The sequence below is a fragment of the Anomalospiza imberbis genome, chromosome Z, assembly GCF_031753505.1.
Source record: "Anomalospiza imberbis isolate Cuckoo-Finch-1a 21T00152 chromosome Z, ASM3175350v1, whole genome shotgun sequence".
Lineage (NCBI taxonomy): Eukaryota > Metazoa > Chordata > Aves > Passeriformes > Viduidae > Anomalospiza > Anomalospiza imberbis.
The window spans coordinates 2,144,480-2,170,494 of record NC_089721.1 but is presented as its reverse complement, the minus strand read 5'-3'; the positions used below and the strand labels follow the sequence as shown (position 1 = coordinate 2,170,494).

At 40.6% G+C, this 26,015-nt stretch overlaps 1 protein-coding gene across 4 annotated transcripts in view; it reads right to left on the bottom strand.

Moving 5' to 3' along the window:
* EPG5 (ectopic P-granules 5 autophagy tethering factor) overlaps positions 1 to 26,015 on the bottom strand; it is a 54,835-nt gene that overhangs the window by 18,806 nt on the left and 10,014 nt on the right. For 2 of the 4 annotated variants that reach the window (XM_068175787.1, XM_068175789.1), the window contains exons 7-28: positions 24,539 to 24,647; positions 24,108 to 24,222; positions 23,459 to 23,609; positions 22,415 to 22,570; positions 21,903 to 22,060; positions 18,170 to 18,324; positions 17,486 to 17,626; positions 17,116 to 17,280; positions 15,787 to 15,909; positions 13,690 to 13,949; positions 11,695 to 11,835; positions 11,151 to 11,295; positions 10,162 to 10,359; positions 9,333 to 9,443; positions 8,456 to 8,575; positions 6,862 to 7,028; positions 6,445 to 6,669; positions 4,508 to 4,631; positions 3,480 to 3,621; positions 2,228 to 2,399; positions 884 to 1,046; positions 143 to 285 (exon numbers count right to left, since the gene is read on the bottom strand). In XM_068175787.1, the coding sequence (XP_068031888.1) occupies positions 143 to 285; positions 884 to 1,046; positions 2,228 to 2,399; positions 3,480 to 3,621; positions 4,508 to 4,631; positions 6,445 to 6,669; positions 6,862 to 7,028; positions 8,456 to 8,575; positions 9,333 to 9,443; positions 10,162 to 10,359; positions 11,151 to 11,295; positions 11,695 to 11,835; positions 13,690 to 13,949; positions 15,787 to 15,909; positions 17,116 to 17,280; positions 17,486 to 17,626; positions 18,170 to 18,324; positions 21,903 to 22,060; positions 22,415 to 22,570; positions 23,459 to 23,609; positions 24,108 to 24,222; positions 24,539 to 24,647 (3,384 nt within the window). The remainder of the gene's footprint in view (positions 1 to 142; positions 286 to 883; positions 1,047 to 2,227; positions 2,400 to 3,479; positions 3,622 to 4,507; positions 4,632 to 6,444; positions 6,670 to 6,861; positions 7,029 to 8,455; positions 8,576 to 9,332; positions 9,444 to 10,161; positions 10,360 to 11,150; positions 11,296 to 11,694; positions 11,836 to 13,689; positions 13,950 to 15,786; positions 15,910 to 17,115; positions 17,281 to 17,485; positions 17,627 to 18,169; positions 18,325 to 21,902; positions 22,061 to 22,414; positions 22,571 to 23,458; positions 23,610 to 24,107; positions 24,223 to 24,538; positions 24,648 to 26,015) is intronic. The other 2 variants (XM_068175788.1, XM_068175790.1) reach the window with 1 other exon arrangement.

The window sequence follows — 26,015 nt, the reverse complement described above, 5'->3', positions numbered from 1 at the left end:
AGGTCTCAGGATTCCAGCTCTGTTATTGGCCCGAGCTGATGAGCAGGATGAAAAACACATGAACAGGTTTCACATTTTAACTCCAACACACCAAAATGGAAACACAAACACCACTACCCAGAGCAGCATCTGAACAACCTACGTTATGAAATTCTCCACGTGTACAGCTGCTTCCACAACACCCAGGGAAGGTGGCTTCATGGCTTCTGCCTGCAGCTGTCTCACTTCTTTACGCAAAGCATGCAGCTGCTGGCTCACTGCTTCATTTTTGTGCTTCCCTTCAAACTAAATGACAAAAAGACACACATTCATTGCAGAATTAACATGGCTTTGCCAGAACTCCCCCATGTTGCAGCTATTTCAAAAAACGAAGCAGAGTCCAGTCAGAGAACTCTGAATTTGGATGGCTTTCCCCATGAGACCTTTCATCAGATTTAGTACATTGTGCCCAAGCACACATCCTTGGTCATGTTCCTAATTAATTATCACACACACTAATAGAATTCACGTCTTTTATCTCAGGCTTTTAATCCACAGGGACTGAAACTTAGAGGGGATCAAAAAATTAATTTACTAAGCAACATGGGAGTATTTCCATAAACATTTTCATGCTTCTATTCCTATCAGCAAGCAAATTCCCACATCCATACACTGGGAAGCTGCTTAGAACGGATGCCACGAGCGAAACAAATTATGCAACAACTTATTCTTCAACTGTTGATCTGCTTCTTCTTTTGAGCATTAAACATGAGGTGTTTCAGATCACTAATATGTGCGTGGATTTATTTGGTCAAATGTTACCCATTTTGTGATAATTCAGCCATTTCACACTCATCCTCTATGTTCACCAGCCCCAAAACAGAGGTGATGTCATGCCTCTAACCTGGATGGTGAGCTGAGCTGCTCCCTGGCAGCCTTTGTTTGAAGTTCCCCGGCACTCCAGATGGAGAGTGATCTGCTCCTCCCTGTTGATATACAGCTTAGGCACTGTGTCCAGGATCTCACTGTTCAGAGCAACATGCTGAGACTCCCAGAGAGCTGCAGTTCTGAAAGGCATTTATTAATAAAATTACAAAAATCTTTCCTGAAAACAGCAATGCTGAGAATTTGTAAGAGAGGAGACTTCAATTTAATGTGCTGCACTAAGACTCATGACGCTTTCCTGGAAAAAATAAAAGGTTATTAAATGAAATTAAGCTAAAACTTCAAAGTAAAAAACAAACAAACAAACAAACAAACAGGTTCATAAGAACAAAACTACTCAAATATGTGTGAGTTCTTTTGAGTTACTAGATATGACAACCTGGAAGGAAACTGAAGGGAATCTCTATAGGAAATGCAATCTTCCACCAGACCAAAAAAATAAAAATAAAAAAACCCTGGAGTATGATGATTCAGTCAAAAGTGGGGAAAAAAAAAAAAAAAACCAAGAGTAAAAAGAGACCCCACCTAAAATTGATACTGGAATTGTTTAGACACAGCCTCTCAGGGGCTTAGTAGCTTTTGTTCTGGTTCATAATATTGTTATTAAATTACTACATTAGGTAAGAACAGCTATAGATTGACCAGTTGTGATTGAAAAATAATTCAGCGGGATTATCAGAGTTGGAATATTAAAAACAGAAAGTGTCTTTCATTCACAAAGTTTGCAGAACCAGAAATCAGATTTCCCTCTTGGGTGCTTCACATTGCAACAACTACCTTAGGGTTAAATAACTCATTGTCAACAAATCTAGCCTAAAAGTAGGCTTTAGATCAGGAAATATGCCAAAAGAGAAAAAAAGTTAGTAATCTCAGTCATTAGATAAGACTTGTGCATTCTTATGTCAGTTGAAGAAGTAGAATAATAACCTGATAGACCAGAAGAAAGAGAAAACGAATGGGACAAGAAGCAGAAGTCAAGTACTGACAATCTTGTGCTAACACCACAAATGAGGACGCTGAGAAGGGCATCTTTAGGAAGAAATTGTTCCCTGTGAGGGTGGGCAGGCCCTGGCACAGGGTGCCCAGAGCAGCTGTGGCTGCCCTATCCCTGGCAGTGTCCAAGGCCAGGCTGGACAGGGCTTGGAGCAACCTGGGATAGAGGAAGGTGTCCTGCCCATGGCAAGGGATGGGATGGGCTGAGCTTTAAGGTGCCTCCCAAGCCAAACCATTCTGTGACTCCACAATAATTTTAAGGAACTGCTGGACACACTGGAGAGGCACAAGGAGCACAGACAGGACTCACTTGGCGTGCTGCTGCAGGATGTTCAGGTCCCTGCGCATGAGTTGAATCGCGTCTTTCTGGCTCACGAGAGTGGCAGAAGAAATCACTGGCACAGGAGCTTTCATCGTCTGCAGGGGCAGAGGGGGCTTGGGAGTATCAAGCTTCTTCAAATTATTCAAGATCCTCACTTTGGCTACAAAAGAATTAAAAAAAAAAAAAGCAGAAGCAAGTTTGGTCAATAAGAAAAGTTTATGAGAAACTGAACAAAAATATTTGGTTTTTTGCATGAAGCATTTTTAACTGAAGACAGATATTTCTCAGGTTTCCCTCTTAAAAAAAATCACTCAACTAATATTTTTATTTTTGTCAAATATTGATTTCACACAGCTAATTTTCACGACCAGCTCTTCAATCACACAAAGATTAGGATCAAAAGACCAACTGGTTTTCTTGTTTTCCCCAAACACTCCTAACTTCCAGTTCTCCTGTCATTCTATTTATTTTGCATCTGACACAGGCACCCAGACAAAATTCTGAGCAAAATTCATCTTCCTTTCCCTAAACTGATCCTCGCCTGTAGTCTTGTCAGTGTCAATTCCTTCTCAGAGCACAGCCTCTTGCTGGGTCAGCCCTCTCCTCCTGTTGATTTCCATTCCATTTCTTTGTCCTAACAGTGTAAATTCACCTATGAAACTATTCCAGTTCCATTCTATTCCCTCACTCCTTCCTCTTCTTTGGATCAGCCCCAAATCCAATCTCTCCACATCATAAATGCAACAGCTATGAATGTCACCACTTCTGTCCCCCTTTCACTATGTCAAAATTCCAGGGGAAACACATGGGGAAAAACAACTCAAAAAAAAAAAAAAAAACTAACAAAGAAAACTAAACTAAAACAAAAAAAAAACAGAAACAACATGTCTTCAGGTACAGTTGGTTTTACCTTTGCTTGCACCTGTCTCTCTCTAAATTTTGGGAAAATGTCTGGGGCACACTCTGTGCAGAGGAACTTTTGGGGAGCTTGGCCATGATGCCCTAGCTCTACTCTGTGACGTGGCAAACTTGAAGCCAAAAAGCATCAATGTCAGCTTCTCACAGGAAAATCTTAGTAAGAAAATCATGACAACTTCATAGAAAATATTGTATCCACAGAAAACAAACCATATTAATATCTTTATTGACAGGGATAATCAAGCTCCTAAAGAAACCAGGGCTTTGACATCCCAGTAATTTTTTAAGGTGCAGTTTCCTTAACAGTATTTTTATCTCTTACCTGACAAAGGGTTGGTGAAATCTGTTTCCCCTGCAGAAGCACAGGTTGGATGTGATTCAAGCTGAACCTGCAGCCAAAGGTTCAGAGCTTCCTGAAACTCATGGTGTATGAGTTCCACATTGACATACTCCATCCACAGATCCTGGAGCACACAAGAATTAAATTATCATCCCCAATTTTGGTCAGCACCATGTGCTGTGCACCCATCCTAATATCTGTGAAACTAAAGTAAGTACATAAAATACATACCCTGCAGTTTTAAGTCACAGGAAATCTATTATTGAGGGCAAAAAAACTAAACTGAAGAAAAACACTGAACTATTTTTATTACATATATAGATATCTACTGACACTTAGAGATGAAACCTGACACATGGTATTATTTCTAATACATAGAGACAAAGAAAAAGACAGATTATTAAAAATCTGCTCTTAAAAAGGGAATACAAGAGATCAAGATAGTCTAAAACATGGCACGATTAACTGCAGCCACACTAAAGCAGTCTGCATTTCCAGTAGTCATATACACTGGAGGAGTGAAAACAAAAGCAAGCATGAGGAAATGCCCTTCCAAAATAAGTCTTTACGCTTGAAGAATAGAATAATAGAAGAATAATTCAAGAATAGAATAATACACACTCACTAACTTATATTTGAATCTGACATTTTACAGACTACCAACACAAGCAGGTTTTGGCTTCCAGTCTTTTGTTATTTAAAGCTGCAACTTAAATAACCCTCTAATACTAACTTAGAACATAAAAAGAATTACAGAGCAGTACAGAAAAAGGATTGTGTTGCAAGAAATGACAGATATGCAAGGAAGCTACATCTAAGTTCTCTTTCCAACATAAAGGAAGGCAGTTTGGCATAGCACATGATTTTAGGGAAGAAGTTAGAGCCATGAAGGTATCATACATGCTGTATGTATATTAATAAACAGTAACACAACTCTCTCACTGTTTTCAAAGACTCATTTCAGTAAGTGGACTTTAAATTTCAGATTTTCAGTGTTATTAGCAACCCACCTGTTGATTCTGCATGACTTTAGCAAGTCTATGTGTATCATACTGCTTTGGTAAAGAGGGAATGTATGTATCTCCTTTCTGGAAATTCTCTTCTTCCAACCACAAAATTAAAACATTACAAAGCCTGAGGAGGGGGGGAAAGGAAAAAAAATCAGTGTGAATTTGATTGTTCTGAAGTTAGAATTAGGGCAACAAATAATGCTACAAGGTGGCATGGTTAAAAAAAAGGTATTTTGGGTGCATTTTCACTTGTTTACTGCCAAATTAAAGACACATAGAGGAAAGGAGGCACTTAGAAAAATATCAAGGGTAGCAACAAAGAGTAAGAGGACAAATTCTGAAAAGGAAAACATTTATGCAAACTCGCATAAGACCCAGGACTGGAATAGTCTCTTACGTCAGAAATTATCACCACAATCCCATTCAGAAGATCAATGGAATAAACAGAGTACACATGAGCAAGTTTGGCTCCTCACTCCAGAATCTCTCTGCAGTGCCTGCTCCAAAAAGTCATGCCTGAGTTAAGTCACATCTTTTAATTTCTTTTCAGAGTTTCATTCATTGTCATTTCCTCCTTTGTTAAAACTTTAACATAAATACACCTTTTTTCAGCTGACATCATTCCACCAACTGCTACTATTTTCAAAGTCACACCATCCAAGCCTTCCTGACAAGGAAGCACTAGAATGCCATTAAATCTTCACACTGTGGTATTAAATATCACTAGCAAACTCCTGCTTCCTTCATCAGTGTCATTGGTGAAAAAATGGAAGCAGACCAACACCAAGAATCAGCCCCTATAAACCCTACCAATAATTTCACTCCTGTCTAGGAAACTAGACAGGTCATTAAACTTCCAGAGTATAAGATTTATTTGGGCATAGAGCACTCTGGTTTTCTGTTGGAGCCGGAAACTTATTTGAAATGAAAGACTGAAAATATTAATCAAGTTCACCCAGTGACCATCTCTGGATTATTTTTCACAGACTATCAAGTGGGATTTATGATCTCCCTCGTTTGTTTGTACAGTACCTACTGAGTGCTGAGGGGAACCCTGAGCAGGAGCTCAGATTACACATGTCCAGGACTCCTGAACAAGGGACTCTCTTCAAATAATCCATTCAACTATTTCCTAGCAATATTCACATACTTCCTCAGTTCAGTGAACATGAGGTATAGATATCTCTTAGGAGCTACTATTCCACAGAAAAGTGGGAATTCACCAACTGAGTATCAGTGAGTGACTGTGTCCCCCCTCCTTAGCCTGCTCCAAGATGAAAAGTGAGTCCTGTGGTGAGGTTTTGGTAAGCAGATTTACCATTTTTTCAGGTGGCACAGAACACACTTGGCAGAGCTCACCTTTGGGTTGCTAACTAAGCAAAGTGCTTGAACCATGTGCAGAAGACCACAGTAAATTACCTGATTAAGTAATCTTACTCAGACAAATTCAGGCCCTGGTCTGTGACAAACATATATACACACCAAGTAGCCTTTTACATTTACAGCTAGTGATGTACATATGATAGCAGATATGCCTAAATAATAAATATTTTGCCAGCATGGGGCTACTGTTCATTAAAAAGCAAAGCTTTTCCTCTGAAGGGAGTGACAAGCCTATCAACAATGTTTTATTTTCAGTAGTAAAACCAGTCCCCTCTCAAACTAAACAAATGCAAACAGAGGAATGGATTTGAGCCCAGCTATGCACCTGGGGACATGTGTTAGTGGTGACCTTGACAGTGCTGGGTTAAGTGATGGACTTGATGATCTTGGAAGGCTTTTTCAAACCTGAATATTCTATGATCTTATGTTTCAATAAGTGCTTGCAGTACATCTAAGGTAACATCCCTTCATTCCTCACACAGCTATGACTGTTCTGTAGCAGTTACTCAGGCAGTTGCATTGATTAACGTGGAACTGGGCAGGCGTTTTTTTACCTGACGAGTTCCCTATGCAGCTCAGGTGAAGTCAGGTAATCAGGTGAGCAGCTGGTCTTCTCTGGTGACCTGTCGCTGCCCTCAGGACTCTCCACTCTCAGTGCTTTACTGGCAGCGTGATGGAAGTCTGCCACCTCTGTCAGCCGCTGCTTCATCTCACTTAGCAAGTTAACATGAGCTGCACTCTGAAAAAAGCGTCTTCCAATACAGCCATCTACAGGTAATCTAAAAATGAACAAAAAAAGCATAACTAAGTCTTGCTGCAAATGTCAAATTAGCATCTCTGCAGACAAACTGTTTCACCAGAGAAGCTGCTGGTACCCACTGCTTTCAGGAGCAGTCAGTGTAATGCACTGACTCTCGCTTGCTGCGCACATAATTAGTGCACGATAATCTGCTGGAGCAGGTCAGACTCACCCATACTGTGGTCCTGGTCGGTGAAGGTACAGGAGGAAGAATTTCTGCCAGATCAGTGGCATGAGAGGGTGACCTGCAGGGGTAGCAAGGGCCTGGTGAGCCCAGCGGTAAATCATGAGCCTCTGGAGGGAAGGGACGATGGGCAGCTTCAGCTGGGTCTGGGCTTTCTGCAGAAACAACATTTCCAGACAGTGTGGTGCTGTAACAGGCTGTCACAGGTTAGCTGAGCAGATTAACACAGTGTGAACACTTGGTAATTACAGAGGTGAAAACTTTGGAAGCAGTCACACATCTGTTACAGGCCTTGAAGGATGAGCTGCCCATCTCGCAGTTATGCTGGAGAGCAGACCTACATCTCTGATCCTTACAAACCCCCAGCATGATGGCTCTGACACAAGGCAAACATATGGGCCCTGGTGTTAATTACAGTTAATTACTGTTCTTCCTCACAGAAGTAGGTGTCCCCAGTTTAGATCTTCAGCATGCTGCTTTTAGCTTTTTCCAGATTACATTTAATACAGCTCTAGTGAAAATTCGAAATGCAAAGTATAACCAATGTGAAGAAAGAACACAGAAGCAAAAGCAGAACAAAAACAAAGCAAGCTATGAGTAGCAGCATCCCATCTGAGCAACACCACAGACCCACTAAATCGTTAAACAGTCCCACTCCAAGCTCCCCTGGACTGTGCCTGAAGCAGGGGAATGGGAGGCTTTTCTGAGCTCCCAAGACTTGGGAGCACTGGCACTTCCTCATCCCCTACACCAAACCTCTTTTCCACACACTGCCCACACTCCTTTTGTTTTCCAGCTAAATCAAGACATGCAAGCCAAAGAACAAATGTTCTCCAGACCAGCACCAAAGATGCAAGACATGTACTTGTCACAGGCCAAGCAAACCTATTTTCATAGAGCCACCTCCTTCATTGAAACACACTGAAACAGCTGAGATGAAGGATGGGCCAAAAGTCACACTTTGAGAATGTACAGCTTTGGTTTCCACTTGGTTCCCTCCAGAATTTCTAACAACTGAATTTGGGCAAAGAAGCTGGAAAAGGCTGCAATGTAGCCTGAAGTACAGCTGATTATGTGCCTTGTTAAAGGAGAGACCTAAATAGTTTTGAAAGCCTTGGAAAATAATTCAGAAAACAGAGAAAATGAAAGGCCAGACTTCTGCACAATTCAGGTCACCTGAGAAATCATCTGTTTGAAATACAGACACATTTTCCCACATGAAAAATAAGCACTCCCCATATCAGGGGTATAGATAAATCCACTGAAGGTTGTGAGGTGTTTAGATGACCCAGAAAATTATGCAAAAGCACAAATTAGCTTTCTCTAAATATTGATATAGTAAAATTTCCATTCCAGGTATTTCCATTGTAGCTTGTAAATGTAAAAGAACTCAAATACACTCAAAATGTCAATGAAAATTTCCCTGAAGTATATTTTCTCCTGCACAACCAAGTAGAGCATTATCTATACATTTATCCTGGTAAGAAAGTAGCACATAAGAGAAAAACTAAATTATACAAGGAACACTTTTCTCCAGCAGTTCTCTCTAATTTTAATGAAACAAGATGGCCAGTTCTCTCACCTTCAAAGCTTGATCAGGAGTTAAAGCACTGATAACCAGCTCCCCCTCCACAACTCTGCGAAGCTGTGAATCTTCCTCAAATATTGATTCCATATTTAACACTGTCCATGCAAACCAGACCTGGACAACACAAAAATGACAAAAATATTGACAACAAAATGGCAGGGGGCAGGATCAGGAAGCTTGATTTCTTAAGAGGATTAAGTGTTTGATGGATTCTCAGTGCAGAGTTGCAAAAAACAGTATCACATCTCAACAACAAAACCACTTTATCCTTAAATTCAAACTTCCCCTTTGTACAATTTTGGAAAAGAAGGGGAAAGGCAGACACAACTGACAGAATCACCCAGAGAGCTCAAGAACCTTCTCAAACTCAGTAAAACAGAGAGGAAACAACCTTCCTAAAACAGTTTTCTCAGAGAGGAAACAACCTTCTCAATCTCAGTAAAACAAGATCTCCTCTCTTCTACCTGCACTACACATCTCTGTCTGGGGTACTGCGAGGTTTTTCTTTCCTTTTTGCTTGAATAAGGAGCTCACTTAAGCAGAGAGAAAGTAACTCGAATTCAAAATATTTATCAGATGAAGACTGATCTGAAAGAAAAGTTAGGCTTTACAGATTTTCATATTGTTAAACAGATCAAGAACAGTAATAGATGAGAAGAAAATTTAACTAATAAATCCTATTATATGAATTCTTGAATGAAGATTAGACAAACTCTCCCTGTGCAAAATATCCATGTTCCTTTTAGTGCAATAGTGCAAAAAAAAAAACCATAGCATTCTCTTAGGCTAAACTGGGACTTTATCACAAGAAAAAAGACCCCTAGACCAATATGCTGTTTTTCCCATCACAAAATGCCATCATGGCACTCACCTGAGAGGAGTTGGCATTGCCCTCCACAAAGGATGGTGTGACATTGCCTGCCACAATCCAGCTGACCAGTGAAGACAGCATACCCTTGTCACAGTGATAGCCCAAAGCATTCTGCACAGAAACAGAAAACATTTGGGTTTTTCTCATGACCAGGTGATTTAGAAGCTACAGGCAGATCACTCAATTTTTATCCAGGTTCCTTTCCACCTCCTGTTCCTACTTTCCAACCTCAGCTCAGCCAGGAACCACTGAAATGCCTGCTTGGACTTTCTATTTCAGTGAAAAAATCCTGTTGCAGAAACTGTGTTTGGTTTTTTTAGGAGAGGGCACTGCATTTTTGTCCTAAACACTCCATTAAAGATTTGAAATGCAAAGAAGACAAACCCCAACAGAATTCACAAGAATGAAAACTTTGTTCAAAACTGTTTTTAGTAGTAATTATTATCATTATTATTAAAATATCAGACATTTCATTAGTCCTGACCTACTCAGAAAAAAAAATTTCTTGACCAACTCAGAAAAAAAATCAGATAACCTCATCACTTATCATCATGACTGGCTGTCCAGAGAAGCTGTCACTGCCTCATCCCTGGAAGTGCTAAAGAACAGTTTGGACAGGGCTTGGAGCAACCTGGGATAGCAGAAGGTGCCACTGGACAGTGGAACTGGATAGGCTGCAAAGGTCCCGTGTAACCCAAACCATCCTAGGGTTTCACAGTCATTCTTGTTGCACTTCAGGAAAACACATTCACATCAAAACCCGACTGTGCAGCAGATAAGCTGACCGTTTACCCAACAGCAACACCAAACACCACAGCTATTTATTTACCTTGTGCTGCTGGTAAAGCAGTTTTTGCACACAGTCCTCTTGGCTGTACTGAAAAGCAGCTTTGCACAAGTCATCCAGCAGGCAGAGCGTGGCCCGGTCCCTGTGCCACAGCTGCTGGCTGATGAGGACCTGCACCCAGAACTCCAGGACTGCAGCTGGCCCCACTCCATTTGGATGGTCACTTAGAAAAATGTGAGTCTGACAAATTGAAGGGTAAAACTGGTCAACAGATTGCAGCTTTGAGTAAAGCTTTAGAATTTATTGGAGAACTGTTTGACTTGCTTGAGGCTGTGGGGCTATCCTTAAATTAAATAATTTACAACAACACTCTCTATACCCAAGTAAGGACAGCTTTGTCATCTTTAGCCTCCAAACTTCTGCAGATTCTGAAGCCTAGAGAACTGAGGACCTTGTGCAATCAGCAAAAACAGACACAGAAGCCTTAAGCAGGACACCTGCAGGCATAAATAGCACCTATTTCCAAAGTCCAGGCTGCTGTAGGCCTTCCCAGATTAGGTCTCTTTCCATTATCCCTCTCTAATGTTAGAGGGCCTTGGGTTTTGACCTCTCTGCATTTAAAAAAACACTACTTCTCCCTAACTGAAGAACATTTTTCCATTCCCAGGCCCTAAATTAATGGTAAAAAGCAGAAATTGCGAACTGCTGCATTCCTCAAATAACACAGACAAGAAAGGAGTGCTGCATTTTACATTTCCTTTTTTAAACAGTTTTGACCTGGTATGGGAAAATTAGTTTTCCAAGAAGTCTGAAAGGTAAGTATTGCTGTTAGTGTCACATGCATTGCCAGATTTAGGCAAGTTTAAGCAGAAGCATTTCAAGAAACCAAATCCAACTACTAATGCTTGATACAGGGTACTCTATGACTGAACTGCTAGGTTCAGTACCCTTTCTAAACTTTAACACTAACTCAGTCAAATAAGCTTGATTTTAAACACTCTCTGCCCCTTTTTTGTTTTAAATAATCTCACCTGTATCATACTACTGAGCAGCTTAACATTTTCTCCATAGTTCACTCCTGTCAAGTGCTGTGTCACTTTATGGGTAACCTGCTGGGTCACTCCTTGAGGGACTCCACTATCCAGGTGAAGGAACAGTTCCACATAAGATAAAAACCTAGGGATGTCAACAAATGAAATTAAAATATCCCTTACTACATATTAAAAAGAAAGCCTCCTTCTAGAGAATTTAAAACCAGCTCAACAGCACCAGTAAGACACATATAGAAAGGCTTTGATTCACAACCACAGTGCAGATTTAATTGGTCCAGATCAGCCATACACTAGGCACAGTATGAACATTTCACACCAGCCTCTAATTCAAAGCACCTCATCAGGACTAAATACCAGTTCTTGATCTACATCAGAACCCAAATCTTACTCAGGATTTGTGTGGGAGACTGTCAGGCGTCTAAACCAGAAAATTATTATTAACTTTTATTGCAACTATGAATAAATTAAGTAAACAAATATATAAAATTAAAAAATTAACATATTATGAACATATAATGCTTACTGCTCATTCTTCAGGAGGTAGTACTGACAAGAGTAAAACAAGGGTAAAATTTTATCCAGCACATGGACTACTGTTCTCAGATGTCTAGACTGGACTAGTACACCCAAAAGAGGGATCCCTTCCGCACAGAACTTCTCGATGCTGTCAGAAAACAAAACAAAAAAATTTAAGAAAAATACATTCACTATCAACAGACAGACAAGGTGTTGATTTAGTTTTTATTAAATGAGATGTAAATACATTCATAACTTTACACTTTATCTTTGAAAAATCTAAATAGATAAATACAGAGTCTTTTTCTTCAGCTGTAGGAGTCATTCAATAGCTGAGAGATTTCCCAAGTATTTCCTTCTCAAATATTTACTAAGTTCCTCCTTCCTTCACAAATCCCTTTCTGGAGATTAGTGTCCCATCTTTCAAATATCAGTAGAGATGCAAGTCTTCATCAAGTTTCTATCATTTTAAACTCACTGTTCTTGCCTAACTTGGACAATTCACCTCCCTCTCCAGGGAAAAGGGCTAAAAGCCAAACAGAAAAGATGCAGGGGAACAAACAAAAGAGGTTCTTTGGTTTTTTATTTCATGCTCAAAGTTACACAAAAATTTCCACCCTCAACCCAAAATACCTTAATATCAGTCTCAAACTACTCCAGTGCTTTAAAGTATCTATGGCATAATGTTATTATGAAGCAAGGATAAGATTATGAAGCAATAATAATTCTCCTTCCTTGGGGAAGGAAAAGAAAGGCCAAATATTTTTTCCTTAAAAGAGTAACATAATATTATATGTAGAAAATAAGTTAGTGAAAATCCTGAATAGCACAGCATAAAACCAAAGGGATCACAGACTCAGGGAAAACAGTTCTGCTGAGAACTGATCAAATTTTGTGTGGCTTTGTACCTCAAACAAGAATATTTGATTACATCCAAAAGCCTTACCTACAAACCAGCTAGAAGCACTGGAAAAGACTGTACTGGAACACAGTCATGGCTAAGAGGTTCACTGCTCTTACAATGCTCTTTATTCACCATTCCCAGAGTGAGTGGATTTTTCTCCTCACTATATTCTGAATGTGGTGATGCCCTGATAAAAGAAATTACCTCTATAACAACCTTTTCAGTTAGTGTGGTTTAAAGTTACTCCTGTCCAGAGAGATTATTGTTAACCCCCAGTTTCAGTACTATTTCTTATGACTGGATCCTAAAGTGTAGAAAGCAAAAAAAAGTATTACTAGCAAAATAAAGGAAATAGCATGTTGTTTCAAAGAATTCAGGAACAATTTTTTCACAAAAAGTATTATTAAGCACTGGAACAGGCTGTCCATGGAGTTGCTGGACTCCTCATCCCTGGAGGTGTCCAAGGAATGACATGGCACTCAGTGCTCTGGGCTAGGTGACAAGGTGGGGATTGGTCACAGGTTGGACTTGATGACCTTGGAGGTCTTTTCCAACCTAAATGATTCTGGGATTCAGTGAAACTACAATCACAGAAACCGGGGTTGGAAAAGACCTTGAGATTATCCAACCCAAACCCCCCAAGGTAGGGTCACCCAGAGCAGGAGACAAAGGAACAAGTCCAGGTGGGTTTGGAATGTCTCCAGAGAGGGAGAATCCATGATCTCCTTGGGCAGCTGTTCCAGGGCTCTGCTATCCTCAGCGAAATTAAGTTCTTCCCCATGTTGAGGTGAAACTGCTTGTGTTTTAGTTGTGGCCATTGCTTGCTGGACACCACTGAGAAGAGTGCAGCACCATCCTCTGGACACCTGCCTTTGAGATGTTTATCTGCAGTAATGAGATCCCCTCTCAGCCTTCTCCAGACTGACCAGGCTCAGCTCCTCCTTGTAAGAGAGATGACAAGCTGCTCTATCCCTTGCATCACAAGCCTTTTACTCTTTAAACAGGCACAAAGCTGTTAACAACCCTCAGCTCAGCATTAGGGAGACCGCTCAGTCTCTGGGACCATCCACCCGAGGCAAACACCCAAAAAGGCCTCACCTGTGTCCCAGGGTGGTCATTGCCAGTGCCAGGTAGCAGCCGATGGGGACGTTTGCCTTCACAGCCTTGAGCAGGGGGTGCAGCGTGACCGACTCGGCCGTGTCCAGCGCACTGTCGCACACGGGGACAGCCAGCCCGCTCTGCTGCACCCCACGGTCATTCCTGTGCAGCTTCAGCCTCAAAACCAAACTCCATGCCCACTGATTGAAGGAAGTCTCTGGTGTTTCCCCATAGCGAACGATGCTGGCCAGGTAGGAGACCTGGAACAGAGCAGCAGGAGCAGGAATGAGAGGAAGCAGAGCCATGACACAGCACATGTGGCACCAGACTGGGACTTGGTCCATGGAGGGGGAACTGGATGATCTCTGGGGTCCCTTCCAACCCAAACCTCCTAGGATCAGACCAACAGCAATTATTTTTTAGACATACCGTGTAGTTCATCTAATCACTCTCTTCCTATAGCCTCAATTTCTACCTCCCTCGTCTTGCCCCATCCCTTTAAGTAAGGCTACCAACTTACACTGTCTGCTTCAATTTTTCCAGGCTATATATTGAGCTTGAATTACATTTTAATAGTGAGAAAAAAAAAAGCAGACACAACCTTCAATAATGTTTAAAAGATTTAAGACTACTAGTGAAAGGAAACAAAAATCTATGCAAAAATATTATCTGTCAGCAAAAATCCTAAAACCTGGCAGGCTCTCCTTAGAAAAAAGCCTGTATATGGACAGGCAGAGTCACATGCGTACGTGTCCACTGTCATAAAGACCATGTCTAGATCAGAAGTAATTATACATCTCAGGAGAAAAAAAAAAATATACATGTTCTGACAGAGCAGTGTAAATTGCAGAGCTGGAGGGCAATGCAGATATTTCATCCTCTCTGAGTAGGGGTACAAGAAGCTAAGCAGTATCTTCTCTCAAATTCTAGTCATAGGCTCATGCAAGTGAGGACAGATTCACCCACAGTGGTGACTCAGTGGCAACTAGGGCTAACACTGGCTTAAAAAAGAGAACTCATCTAGCCAGTACAAGACCACAAACGAAGGATAAGTAGTGCAGAGGAACATGTCAGAACAGAGCAGAGACAACAACGAACATTCAGAGTGTGGGAAGAAAAGGCTGGGGAAAAAAAGTACAGAGGAGGAGAAAACACCCTACAAAAAATACTGAGAAGACAAAGCCCAGCACAATGCTAAAACCTCTGAATAAATAAATAAAAGCATCTTGGACTCAATATACAACACAAGGATTTTCTAACTTTGACCTTTCTATCCTTCCATTTGCATTGTGTAACTTGGAACTATCCCTTCCTAAGTGTGCTGTAAAACCAATTTAATAAACATCTGTGGTGTGTTCAGGTCATACAACATTGCCCACTGCTGAAAAGCTCCAGAAGATATTAACACTTGAGTCTTAAAGTAAGAGAAGAGCTGGAGTGAGCTCTCTTATGCTCACCAGTAATGCAAATAGCCTTGCATTAGCAAGTACTGTCTACCTCTGCATGAGTATAGGAGGAGCAATTTGTGACTATTCACAAATCTGCAAGTGGGTCAAAATTAAAATGTCCATTTCAAGAAAGATGGAGAGAGATTGTTAAGAGCATGGAGTAGTGACAGGACAAGGGAGAATGGCTTCAAACTGAGAGTGAGCAGATTCAGATCAGATACTAGGAAGAAATTCTTTCCTGTGAGGGTGGGCAGGCCTTGGCACAGGCTTCCCAGAGCAGCTGTGGCTGTCCCTGATTCCTGGAAGTGCCCAAGGCCAGGTTGGACAGGGCTTGGAGCACCCTGGGATAGTGAAAGGTGTCCCTGCCCACGGCATGGGGTGGAACTGGACGATCTTTACAGTCCCTTCTACCCAAACCATTCTATGATTCTGTGATTCTCACACAGATGTTCAACAGAAGCCTAACGGAATTTTCCAATAGCTCTGTGGGTGCAGACAACACTTGAATCGTTGTTATGTCCAAATTGTAGCTGGACAAAGAACAGCTTTCAAAAGAAGGAAAAAAAAGTGAAAACAAGGTCTTGCCCTGCAGCTTCTCCCATTTACAGCCATCCATAAGTTATTCCTTGTAAGCAAGAAGAAAGGATACCTGTTTTATGCTTTCAGAAAGCAGCCCAGCATATGGTTTTTGGGAAAGATATTTCTGATACGCTTCCAGGACCATCAATGCAACTTCAGAATGGACAGCTGGATCCAGGTGAAGAGTATTCTGCTAAAAACAGCGTCAGAACACAAAGCCTTGAGTCATTTAAGAGGTCTCTACAACTCTACACTCAGCTTCACCACAGAGAAATAAATCCTAGTCTTTTTCTGGCTGTTCAGATTAATTATTGCAGTATCAAGGCAAAAATCTTGCCCAGTGAAAAAAATTCAGCTCAATGTTAAAGAGTACCAGGCTCACATTGGGAAATACAAAGCCCAACAACTAGATTATTTTTTTAAAGGCATCATAATATTCACTTTCCACGTGTATTTTATGAACATACGATAATTAATCCAAAAATCCATAGATGCCATTTTAAATTAGATAACAGAGACATTTGAACTCTTGCCTTTAGAAACAAAACCAAATCCCATCACCATGTTTTTTACACAAATTTCTCTATCAGTTGCCATATTAAAGAGCCATTTTTCCCCACATCAAAGGGCACAAAAATGGCATTGTTATTGCACAGCAAAGAATTCTGTTAATTTTCCCTAACATTCATTTTTATTTATATGTCTACAAGAAACAAGGAGAAAAAGTGAGTCAATATTCTTCTACAATTATCAGCATGGCAAAGAGAAGAGTTCAGCATGAGCAAATGCACAGAATTAAATGCTGAACTAAATCACTGAACACAGGCAACATTATTCTCCCAATCTTTTTCTGTTTTTCTCTGAAAACAGCACTCACCCTCAATTATATCCTGAACTCATGGAGCTCCTGCAGCAATCCAATATTATGGAATAGTTCCCAATCATTTAAATGATGCTCAGAGTTTTGAAATGTCTCATTTCAATCATTACTTTTCTAGCATTGTGAAAAACATACCTAGATACCAGCATGCAAACTATGGTCACACCAGTCTCCTACACATTTTTTGGAAGATTCCTCTATTTCCGCAGCCAAAAGCATTTTAATCATGTGACTCATAAAAAATTGTCCTGTCAGCTGTTTCCTCATTCAGAGAAGAAAAAATCCCTGCTTAAATATCTATTTTAAACTCAGCTGTAACACTCTAAGAAAGCAGAACAAGCAAATCCTCAGGCAGAGTGCTGTAAAATTATTATTAAATTCCCATTTTGTGCCATTAGGTGTAAGCCATCATATAAAAGCATGCAATTAAATGTTTTCAAATTCTGCTCTACTCCCAGGTAGAGTTTAACTTTTGCTCTGCAAAAAAGGAGGTTCAAGGCTCCTGTTTTCAATACCTACATGCTCACCAAATCCCCAGTTCAGCCCTTCCAAGATAATGCAAGCCAGTTTATTCTCCACTGCTGTCAGGCTGTAATTTAACAGCCAGTCACGGATCAGGGCTATCTCGGATGAAGAAGGCTTCCACAGGTACAGGGGCAGCTCTTTAAACAGATATAAAGAAACCTTTGAGGAAAGAGAGCAAAGAGTGCACATCAGTACTCGGCACACAACAATAATCAGCACTGTGACCTGCAATCTGAAAGGGAGGTGTGACCAAAAACCCCACAGAGAGCTCTTTAATAGATCCATTCATTACGACCTGGTATGGCCTCTAAGTTTAACTGCACGTCTGATTTAAATTATTTAAATTATAGACATCAGCACTTACCATCCCCACCTTTTCAATGGTCTCTCTAATCCGATCCAGCAGTACAGAAATAATCTGTGTGTGGATGCTGGCAATTGCTCCCAAGAGTTCCCGACCAACCTTGGAAAACGTCTCTCTTGTGGAAAGACTAACATAGGACACCTGAGAAGATGAGCAGGCAGAAGTTACTGCTTCTGGCTGGCCTCCACTAACATGGAAATAAAATGTCTTTTGGAAAACACAGGACTAAATTGCTCTTTGTCATCGCAGACAAAGTGGATAAATGCCCATATGAAAAGTGAAACTGACTGCCCTAAAAGACCAGGAAAGTTCTTTGTCACAGTGCCAAAAAAATTGTCCAAAACTAAACACAGGAACAACACAGCCATAGGCACTAAAAAAAAAAAAATCTCACCAAAAACAATAGAAAAAACACCATATAAGGAATAAAAAAACCAGAAAAACAAAACAAAATAAATGTATTTTTATTTATTTGTTTCATTCTGACTTCACTTACAGAAGAGCTGTTCTTTTTCCCAAAAAAACAAGTACTTCAGGCAATTTTAATTCAGTGCTTTTTTAAAAAGTAGCACTTTTTTAATTTCATGGTAGAACAAACTACACAAGCCATGAAAGTTTCACACCTTCCACTGTTACAAAGAGCATTTTCATTCTTTTCCTGAATGCACTAATAACATTACTCACCTCATATATCTCCAAAACAACAATTTTGATAAAATCCTCATCAACATCAGCCCGTTTCGTTTGTGCCATCTGAGCAAATGTGGTGAGCAGACAAATTTCTTCTGAGCAGTTCATTGACTGGAGATACTTTTCAAACTGTGCAAGGTGCTCTGGATCTACAAAAAAAAGTCAAGTGAAAGAAACATGATAAAAGTGCAATAGGACACACATCAGCACACTATATAAATAACTATTTATATAGTTATTCACTCAAATCCCAGAGAAGTGATCTGTGGAGATCATTCCATGCCAACTACAAATAAAAATTCGGCAAGTATCTAGCCCCAGGTCTTGATTACGTCCAAGAGCTACAAAGAAAGGCCAGCTTTAGATTCCCAAATGCAACACAAGAAAAAGCACTGGATGCACTTGTTTGGAATCTATCTCTGAAAACAGAGAACCTGCACAACCTATCTCTGAAATTGAACCTGTAGAAGCAGGAAGGCTAAGACACGCTTTCACTCAAATTCAAGGCAGGTTTCCTCTTTAAGCCCAAAAGAGATATTGCCAAAAGCAAATAAACATTCCATCCCGCAGGGTGTGGGATAACAGGAAAGTAAGGCTACAAAGGAATCTGTACAAGGCTTTAATTTTTATTTTTTGTTTATTTCTTCCAAATAACTTTAAATAGTCTGTGCAGCAAAACAGGCACTGACAGCAGCATTTGAGCTGTGAAACGTTTTGGAGAGTGAACTGCCTTCTCTGAACCACAACGTGCCAACAAACACTGTTTACAGTGATTTCATCACAGCAGCTGAATATACAGAAAAAGCATCCATTGTGCACTCAGCTACCTAACCTGAACATGCATGTGCTCAGCATGCTTGCGATCAAACACTTGCACTTAGGTTACATTCTATTTTAAGGGCTTTCAAGAATTTTGCAACTCTACTCCAGCCTGAGAAGGTCAGGCCTGTACAGGCAAAACAGCTCGTGGAACAGCATGCTAGAGGATTGTGCAATTTAAGAGAACAGTTTCTTCCAAATATTAAACCACACTGCTGATAGCTACAGCAGGTAAACAGGGGGTGCCTCATCCACTCACCTTCATTCCTTAATGCTACTTTTTATCCTTAATGCTGAAGTTACAGACAACTCTGTTTCCCCTTGTACTTCAGGGGTTTTTTTTAAAATGCAGAAGGGCATTAAAAATGACCACATCATTATTGTGTCTAAAGGCACAGCAGGGTGACCCATAGTGGGGAGAAGGGGTCAGCTGCGGGCTCCACACTGACCTCAAACCCACACCAAGCCATAGCCTGGGACTGAAAATGGGGACAAGGAATAAGGGAAGCAGAGAGACTCCACCTAAATCCTGTCATCTCACAGTGGAGAAATAACATCTTCACCATCCACCTGGTACTTGACCCTATTTCTTTCCTCTAATCACATTACAATTCAAGTTCAGGACACACTAAAAATCACTGACCTCTCAAACCTTGATACTGACAGCAAGGAAATTGTGACCACAAAAAAATCATAGTATCCTTGGATTAAAGGGATATTAAATATTATCTAGTTTAAAATCCCTGCCATGGGATTTTAAACTCACTAGAATAGCAACTATGCTCCTGATGCCTTAGGATTTTAGCTTTTATATTTTTCATAAATTTGTAATCCTGCAATTCTTTAGGGTGTAACTATAAACTCCATATGAAGTGTTAGCTACTGCTTTCCCATTTTGGTCAGACAAAACAATTCCTCTCTAGGTCTGGGAATCAAGGGAATAGGGGAATCAACTTTACTGCCTCAGACCCTGAGAAATATAAACAAAAGTGAATTGGGGGAGAGCAAACCTGGGGTAAATGACTTCATGACCTGAAGCTGTAATTGGAGGATTAACCCCCAATATGCAAACAGACCAAACTTACAAAAATATGAAAATCTGTGACCAACTGTCCATTTTTTTGGGTGTAGCCCATGGGGGGACTTTGCCTGCCCAAAATGTACCTGAAGGCCCTTCAATAAATATAACTGCTTTTTATGCTTTTAATTTTTAGGTTAAAAAAAAAAAAAAACAGGTATTCCCTGTTTTTAGGTAATCCCAAAAGGGCATCACTCCCATCCCTACAGATTTGATGCCTAAAGCTTTCATCAGTTACCAAGGCTTATTTTTACCTGTAGATTCACTACCCTTTTCTCATGCTTAATTTGGGAGAGAAAACCACTAAAAAAGTTCCTCTCCCAAAAGAATGTTAATGACATAGTCTTCCAGGGTACAAATTACATAAAATTAAGCATTAATTTGTTAAGTGTCAGCTAAAAGAAAATATCTCAGAAGATCAGATGGATTTCACTGAAAGAACTGTTGATATTCCCTGTCTAGACACTGGTGGAAAACAGTATTATGCTGACTGAACTCACTGTGGAGAATGAAGAGGATAAAGAAATCCTGCATCAGCACACCAGGGACTTGGAAACATAAAAGTTAGCTAGAAGCAAAACAATGTTTGATAAGATAATTATATTAAAATTGAAAAAGATAATTGTATTTTTAAAAATCTGTGTTTGTTACTGCAACCCATAATAGATGCAGTAAAAATGTTCTAGCAAAACCAAAAATAAAGATGTTCTAGTGACACAGTGTAACAGTTACTGTTTGGGCTGGCAAGTGCTTCTCAGATCAACACTTCATCAAGTGCACACAACTACAATCCTGGTATCTCTCTCCCTTTCTGTGTAAAACACCTTAAATCACCTGAGATTGCACAGAGTCAAGATACTCAGTAACCTCTCAGAATCACCATTTTCTCCTGCTTCTCCATGAAGACTGGGTACATGGGGTAATAGCTGCCTGGGATACCAGCCAGCTGAGAAGTAAAACTGACAAAAATGAGATCTGCTCTCCCTGAAGACAGCAAAGAAGCTGTAAAGCAGGGAGCAGTAAACTGTTTGTTTACCTGGCCCCCCTGTCAATCAAGTCCTGAAATATTTTCCATGAATGCAGCAGCAGAAGGAAACTAGCATTCCAGCTGGCTTCTAAATAGTTCTGCTATAGCTGAAGACACCACGTTCACTGTGGAGATCAACATGGGACAAAAGTCAAGAGGAAATAAAAATAAAACATGCCACTTAGGACAAGAAATGCATGAAAAGAAGGCTTGAGATAAAGGAAACATAGTTCAGGATGATAACCAGTCTTCCACAATGTGAATTACTGAAGCCAAAATTAACAAGTTCAGTGGGAAAAAAAAAGGAGGACCCTAAAAATACATTATTTATAGGACTATCAGCAGCTGAACAGTCAACCAGTCACAAAAAAAAGCCAAAAAAACAAAAAAAAAAAAAAAACCAAAAAGCCAACAAACAAACCCAACCAAAAAATTGCCACACCAACCCTAAGTGATACAGAAGTCTGTACTTTAGGATTTAAACCTTGCTCTCCCAATACTGTTGAAGGTCAAGATGGGAAGTCACAGAAGAATACACAAGAGGTACCTCCTGCATGTCACTCCTGCAACTCTGAGGCCACCACAGAGAAAACTAGGACAGTAAATCTATCACTTGCTGTTAAAATGACAATTTGGGCAAACAGGTACTGGAAAACCATGAACTGCCCAAGACATTTCAGCAGCCACTGGACCAGTCATGCTGCCAAGGGTGCATTTAACAACGCAACCCACAGAGTTAACCCCACGGCTAATGCAGCAGCAGCTGAATGGACTAGAATTGGTTCTGTGCGGGGGACTTTTACCTTTGAGTTTTTGCTTATAGTCAGCAGGCTGAAGAGTAGAGCAGACCTGCTCCAGGTGCTCGTTCTCAGCACAGTGCATGACAAAGAAGAGCCTCCAAAGCATGCTGCTGGACAAGGTCCCGTAAGGCATCTCAGACATGAACAGCCAGACTCCCAACCTGTTGGATTTGAAGAGGCAGTTAGGAACAGTTCCACCCTGATAAATGCCAGCATTTGGAAAGGAGACATCTCTGGCCCACACCTCTGCTATATTAACAGAATTAGGAACGTGAGGACGTGTATTAGCACCTCAGATTCTCAGCCAACTTCATTGTGAACTGACCAAGATTTCAGAGCTTCTGTCAGCTGCTACAGTTCATGGCCTAATTCCTCCCCACCCTGATGCTACCAATGCACTGGAAAATCCTACATATTTCAGTCTTGTTTAAACCTTTGAGTATTTAAAGCTACTCCAAATCCTAGTTTCAAGTATTCAACTCCTCCAAAACTAAGCCAGTGAAGGGATTACCCACCTTTTTGCCTTCAGAACATGTAGAACAGCTCTAAAAAACAGCTCATCAAACTCCAGTTGCAATTTTTCCACAGAGTAGGGGTGTTCTACTGATCCATATTGTTTATTGCCACTAACATACTGGGCCCAGTGGTCACTCACATGACACAGTGTCATCCTACACAGCAGAGCAAACAAGTCAAAGAAGGATCATTAAGTATGTCACCACCGCAGGAAAACACAGACAAGGGCAACCAGATTAGGGTCTAGCCACAAGAGACATGTCCAACATTTTGCTTTCTGGGTTCCACAGGTTTCTATATAAATTGTACCAGTCAAATTTCTGTGTTCTCTTTCCTTGGTTTTGCAAGCTCACAAGGCATAATATTCTGTTATACCAAGTTAGTTTGTGTGTGACCTTTGGAGCCTTAAGGTAACTGAGCAGGATGAAATAGCAGAAAGTTCATCCAGGAATAATTACACTGAGAGAGCTACTGCCTTCATAACACAAAGAAAAAGATGGATTTTGTTTCTGATTTGACTGTATTCCTCCTTGAGAATACACTCATAGAAACCATGTCGAGTAAATGCTAGAGATTTAAAAATAAAGAGCAGCATTTAGGCTTCAATTACATTTACTTACTGCAACAACAGGACAATTTACAGGGAGCAAACTAAAAACCCCAAAACAATTCTGGGTAACAGTGGAAATAAAGCAGTAACATTGGTTACAGATAGGGGAAATTCAAGGAACTCCTGTTTGTTGTGTTTCAGTAACTATCCAAGACAAGCCTAACAACATCATTAATGGAAGTCAGCCTGGTGTTCCACAGCTCACCTGGCTCCTCTGCACCCACAGCATTTAGATTTTGCAATTCCCCATTTCAGATTCCCAGATTGGCTAACACTGAACTGACCAAATGTCAGAGCAAAACCTACCTGAGAACTGTTTGCGTGGGGTTTGGATTTTTTTGGTTGTTTGATGGTTGGTTCTGGGGATTTTTTAGAATCTAATATATGTATAAAACAGATTCAATCATAACACAGGGAAAAAAAAATCTCTTACTTGATGAGCTGACCAATTCTCTTCACAAACTGTCGGTACCGTGCTCTGTTAAATGTTTCTAATCCCACAGATAGAAGTTCCACTAAGGAGTTTGCAAAGGCAAAAATCTTCATCATCTTCTGGGGAGATGTTTTTTCAGGAAAATAAGCACCTAAGATAGAGACACAAAAATAAGAGTCAGAAAAAAGAGTGTGAATTCTGGATTTTTAAGTAACTTAGAAGCACTTCAAGCAACAGTTCACCATAGTGTGAACTGAAACATATGCTTTGTTTATTAAAAGATCAATAAATATCTGCTAAGTATGACAGTACAAATAAGCTATGCAGGTAGCAAGACTTCTGGCAAGCAATTACAACTAAGAGGTGAGGGGGAAAAATAGTTCTGAAAGCACTTTTGGGAGTTAACTGACAACCAAACCCAAACTAAGGGAAAAGGCTCCAATGTTTTGCATATTGATATGAGGTTTTTATTTATCCCATACACATGACATATACTTCCATCTCCTCTCTTTAGCCTGTGAGCTTTTGCACAGGTTCATTATTATTTTTCTCAGAGAGTTTCATGATACAGCAGAACTCTTGCCAGTGGCAGTCATTAATACAATTAGCATAAGCAAAATGAAGAATAACTCTCCAGCAACTGATTTACCTTCAGACGTAAACCCAAGGAACTGCTGAAAGAGTTCATGAAATGGGAACTGTGACAACAGAGCAATCAAGTCGTCTTCCAAGAGTAGAATCCAGCTTGTTTCAGGATCCTCATCCTATAGACAAATATAGGTGTTTTCAGTAGCTCTACAGTAAAACCAATAGTAAAGGGCTTCACTATTGTACTAATTACAGTTTTGTTAGGAGTAACTGAAATATTTCAATTCTCTCTGCTAATTACTCACTACTGGAAGCTCCACTCTCTACAGTTAAACCACAGTGATAAAATGAGACTAAAATACAAGCAAATTCAAATCATGCTTTTTAACTTAACACGTCAGATTTTCTTCACCCATTTCAGACAGATCAATGAGCTTAAACAAAAGCATAAAGGACAAAACAAAGAGAAACAAAGTAAGTCATTTGCTGTACCTCTTCTCCTCCTTCATCTACCAGAGTCCAGTTCCCAGATTCCTTCCCAGAAGAAGAGGAACTTTTCCTTTCACTTGGTTTCATATGGCACATGAAGTCCACACGGTTTCTAGTTTAAAGTGAAAAATCAAGTGTAAAAAAATTAGAAAATTCAAACTTCTGAATTCAGTCATCTTTCAGATAAGGGAAGATATTAAAAAGTTCAGATGCAAGAGGAAGAAATTAGCAAGTAAAGCAGAAAAATGCCTGACAGGGAGGCCCTGGGAGTGGTGGTGCCAGCAGCTGGACACAAGCCCAGGGTGCCCAGGTGGGCAAGAAGCCAGTGGCCCCTGGGCTGTCCCAGCCAGGGTGTGACACAGCCCCAGGGCAGTGCCCGTCCCTGTGCCGGCACTGCTGAGGCACCTCCAGAGCTGGGGACAGCTCTGGGCCCTCAGGACAGAGAGACACTGAGGGGCTGGAGCGTGTCCAGGGCAGGGAACGGAGCTGGGAAGGGGCTGGAGCCCCAGGAGAGGCTGAGGGAGCTGGGAAGGGGCTGAGCCTGGAGAAAAGGAGGCTCAGGGGGGACCTTGTGGCTCTGCACAGCTCCTGACAGGAGTGCAGTGTCCCTCCAGGGACAGGCAGAGGGGATTGGACTCTACTCCCAAGCTACAAGTGACAGGACCATAAACAGCCTCAAGTTGCACTAGAGGAGGTTTGGATTAGATATTATGGAAAATTTTTCCATGGAAACTTGGTCAGGCACTGCACCAGATTGTTTAGGGCAATGGAGGAGTCAACATCTCTGGAATCGTTCAGAAGGCTTGTGGATGAGGCACCAGAGGACATGGTTCAGCAGTGGACACAGTGGTTCTGGGTTCAGGGTTGGTCTCAACAACCTTAAAGGTGTTTTCCAACCTAAACAATCCTGTGATTGTAAATGACTCTAGGATAACCTGGTTCCTGACATGCAGGAGCTGTAACAGACAAGCCTCAGCTCTTTTACCAGTAAGAGCAGACCCTGTGGATGCTCTAAGTTCTGGTATCAACATTTAGAGCAGCACCCCAGATACATTAAGTTGGCCCTTGTTCCAAACACAAGTATCAAAAGGCACTGGCAACACACATTCCCTCAGGATGCACTGGTTTCCCCAGGCAATTCTAGAAATGAAATGTAAAAATAAAACCCTTTAAAATAACAGCTTTCAATAAACAAGACTCCCATTTAACTCAGACTCAAACTATGAAGATCACAGTAACAACCCCAAATACCAGCAGACTGATTCTTTGACTTCAAAATTTGGGCAGAGGGAGAGGCAAATTATGTAATTTATCTGGAGAACACAATTGCTTTCACTGTTGGCTAATTTAATTAACTAGCTTCTCCAAACATCACATTCCTACTAGATTAAAAAAATTTTTAAAAGTATGAAAAATACATCGAAATGTCCAAGCAGTGTGTACACCAGCTCAATCCCTTTACTAAAGGGATTCTATTGCA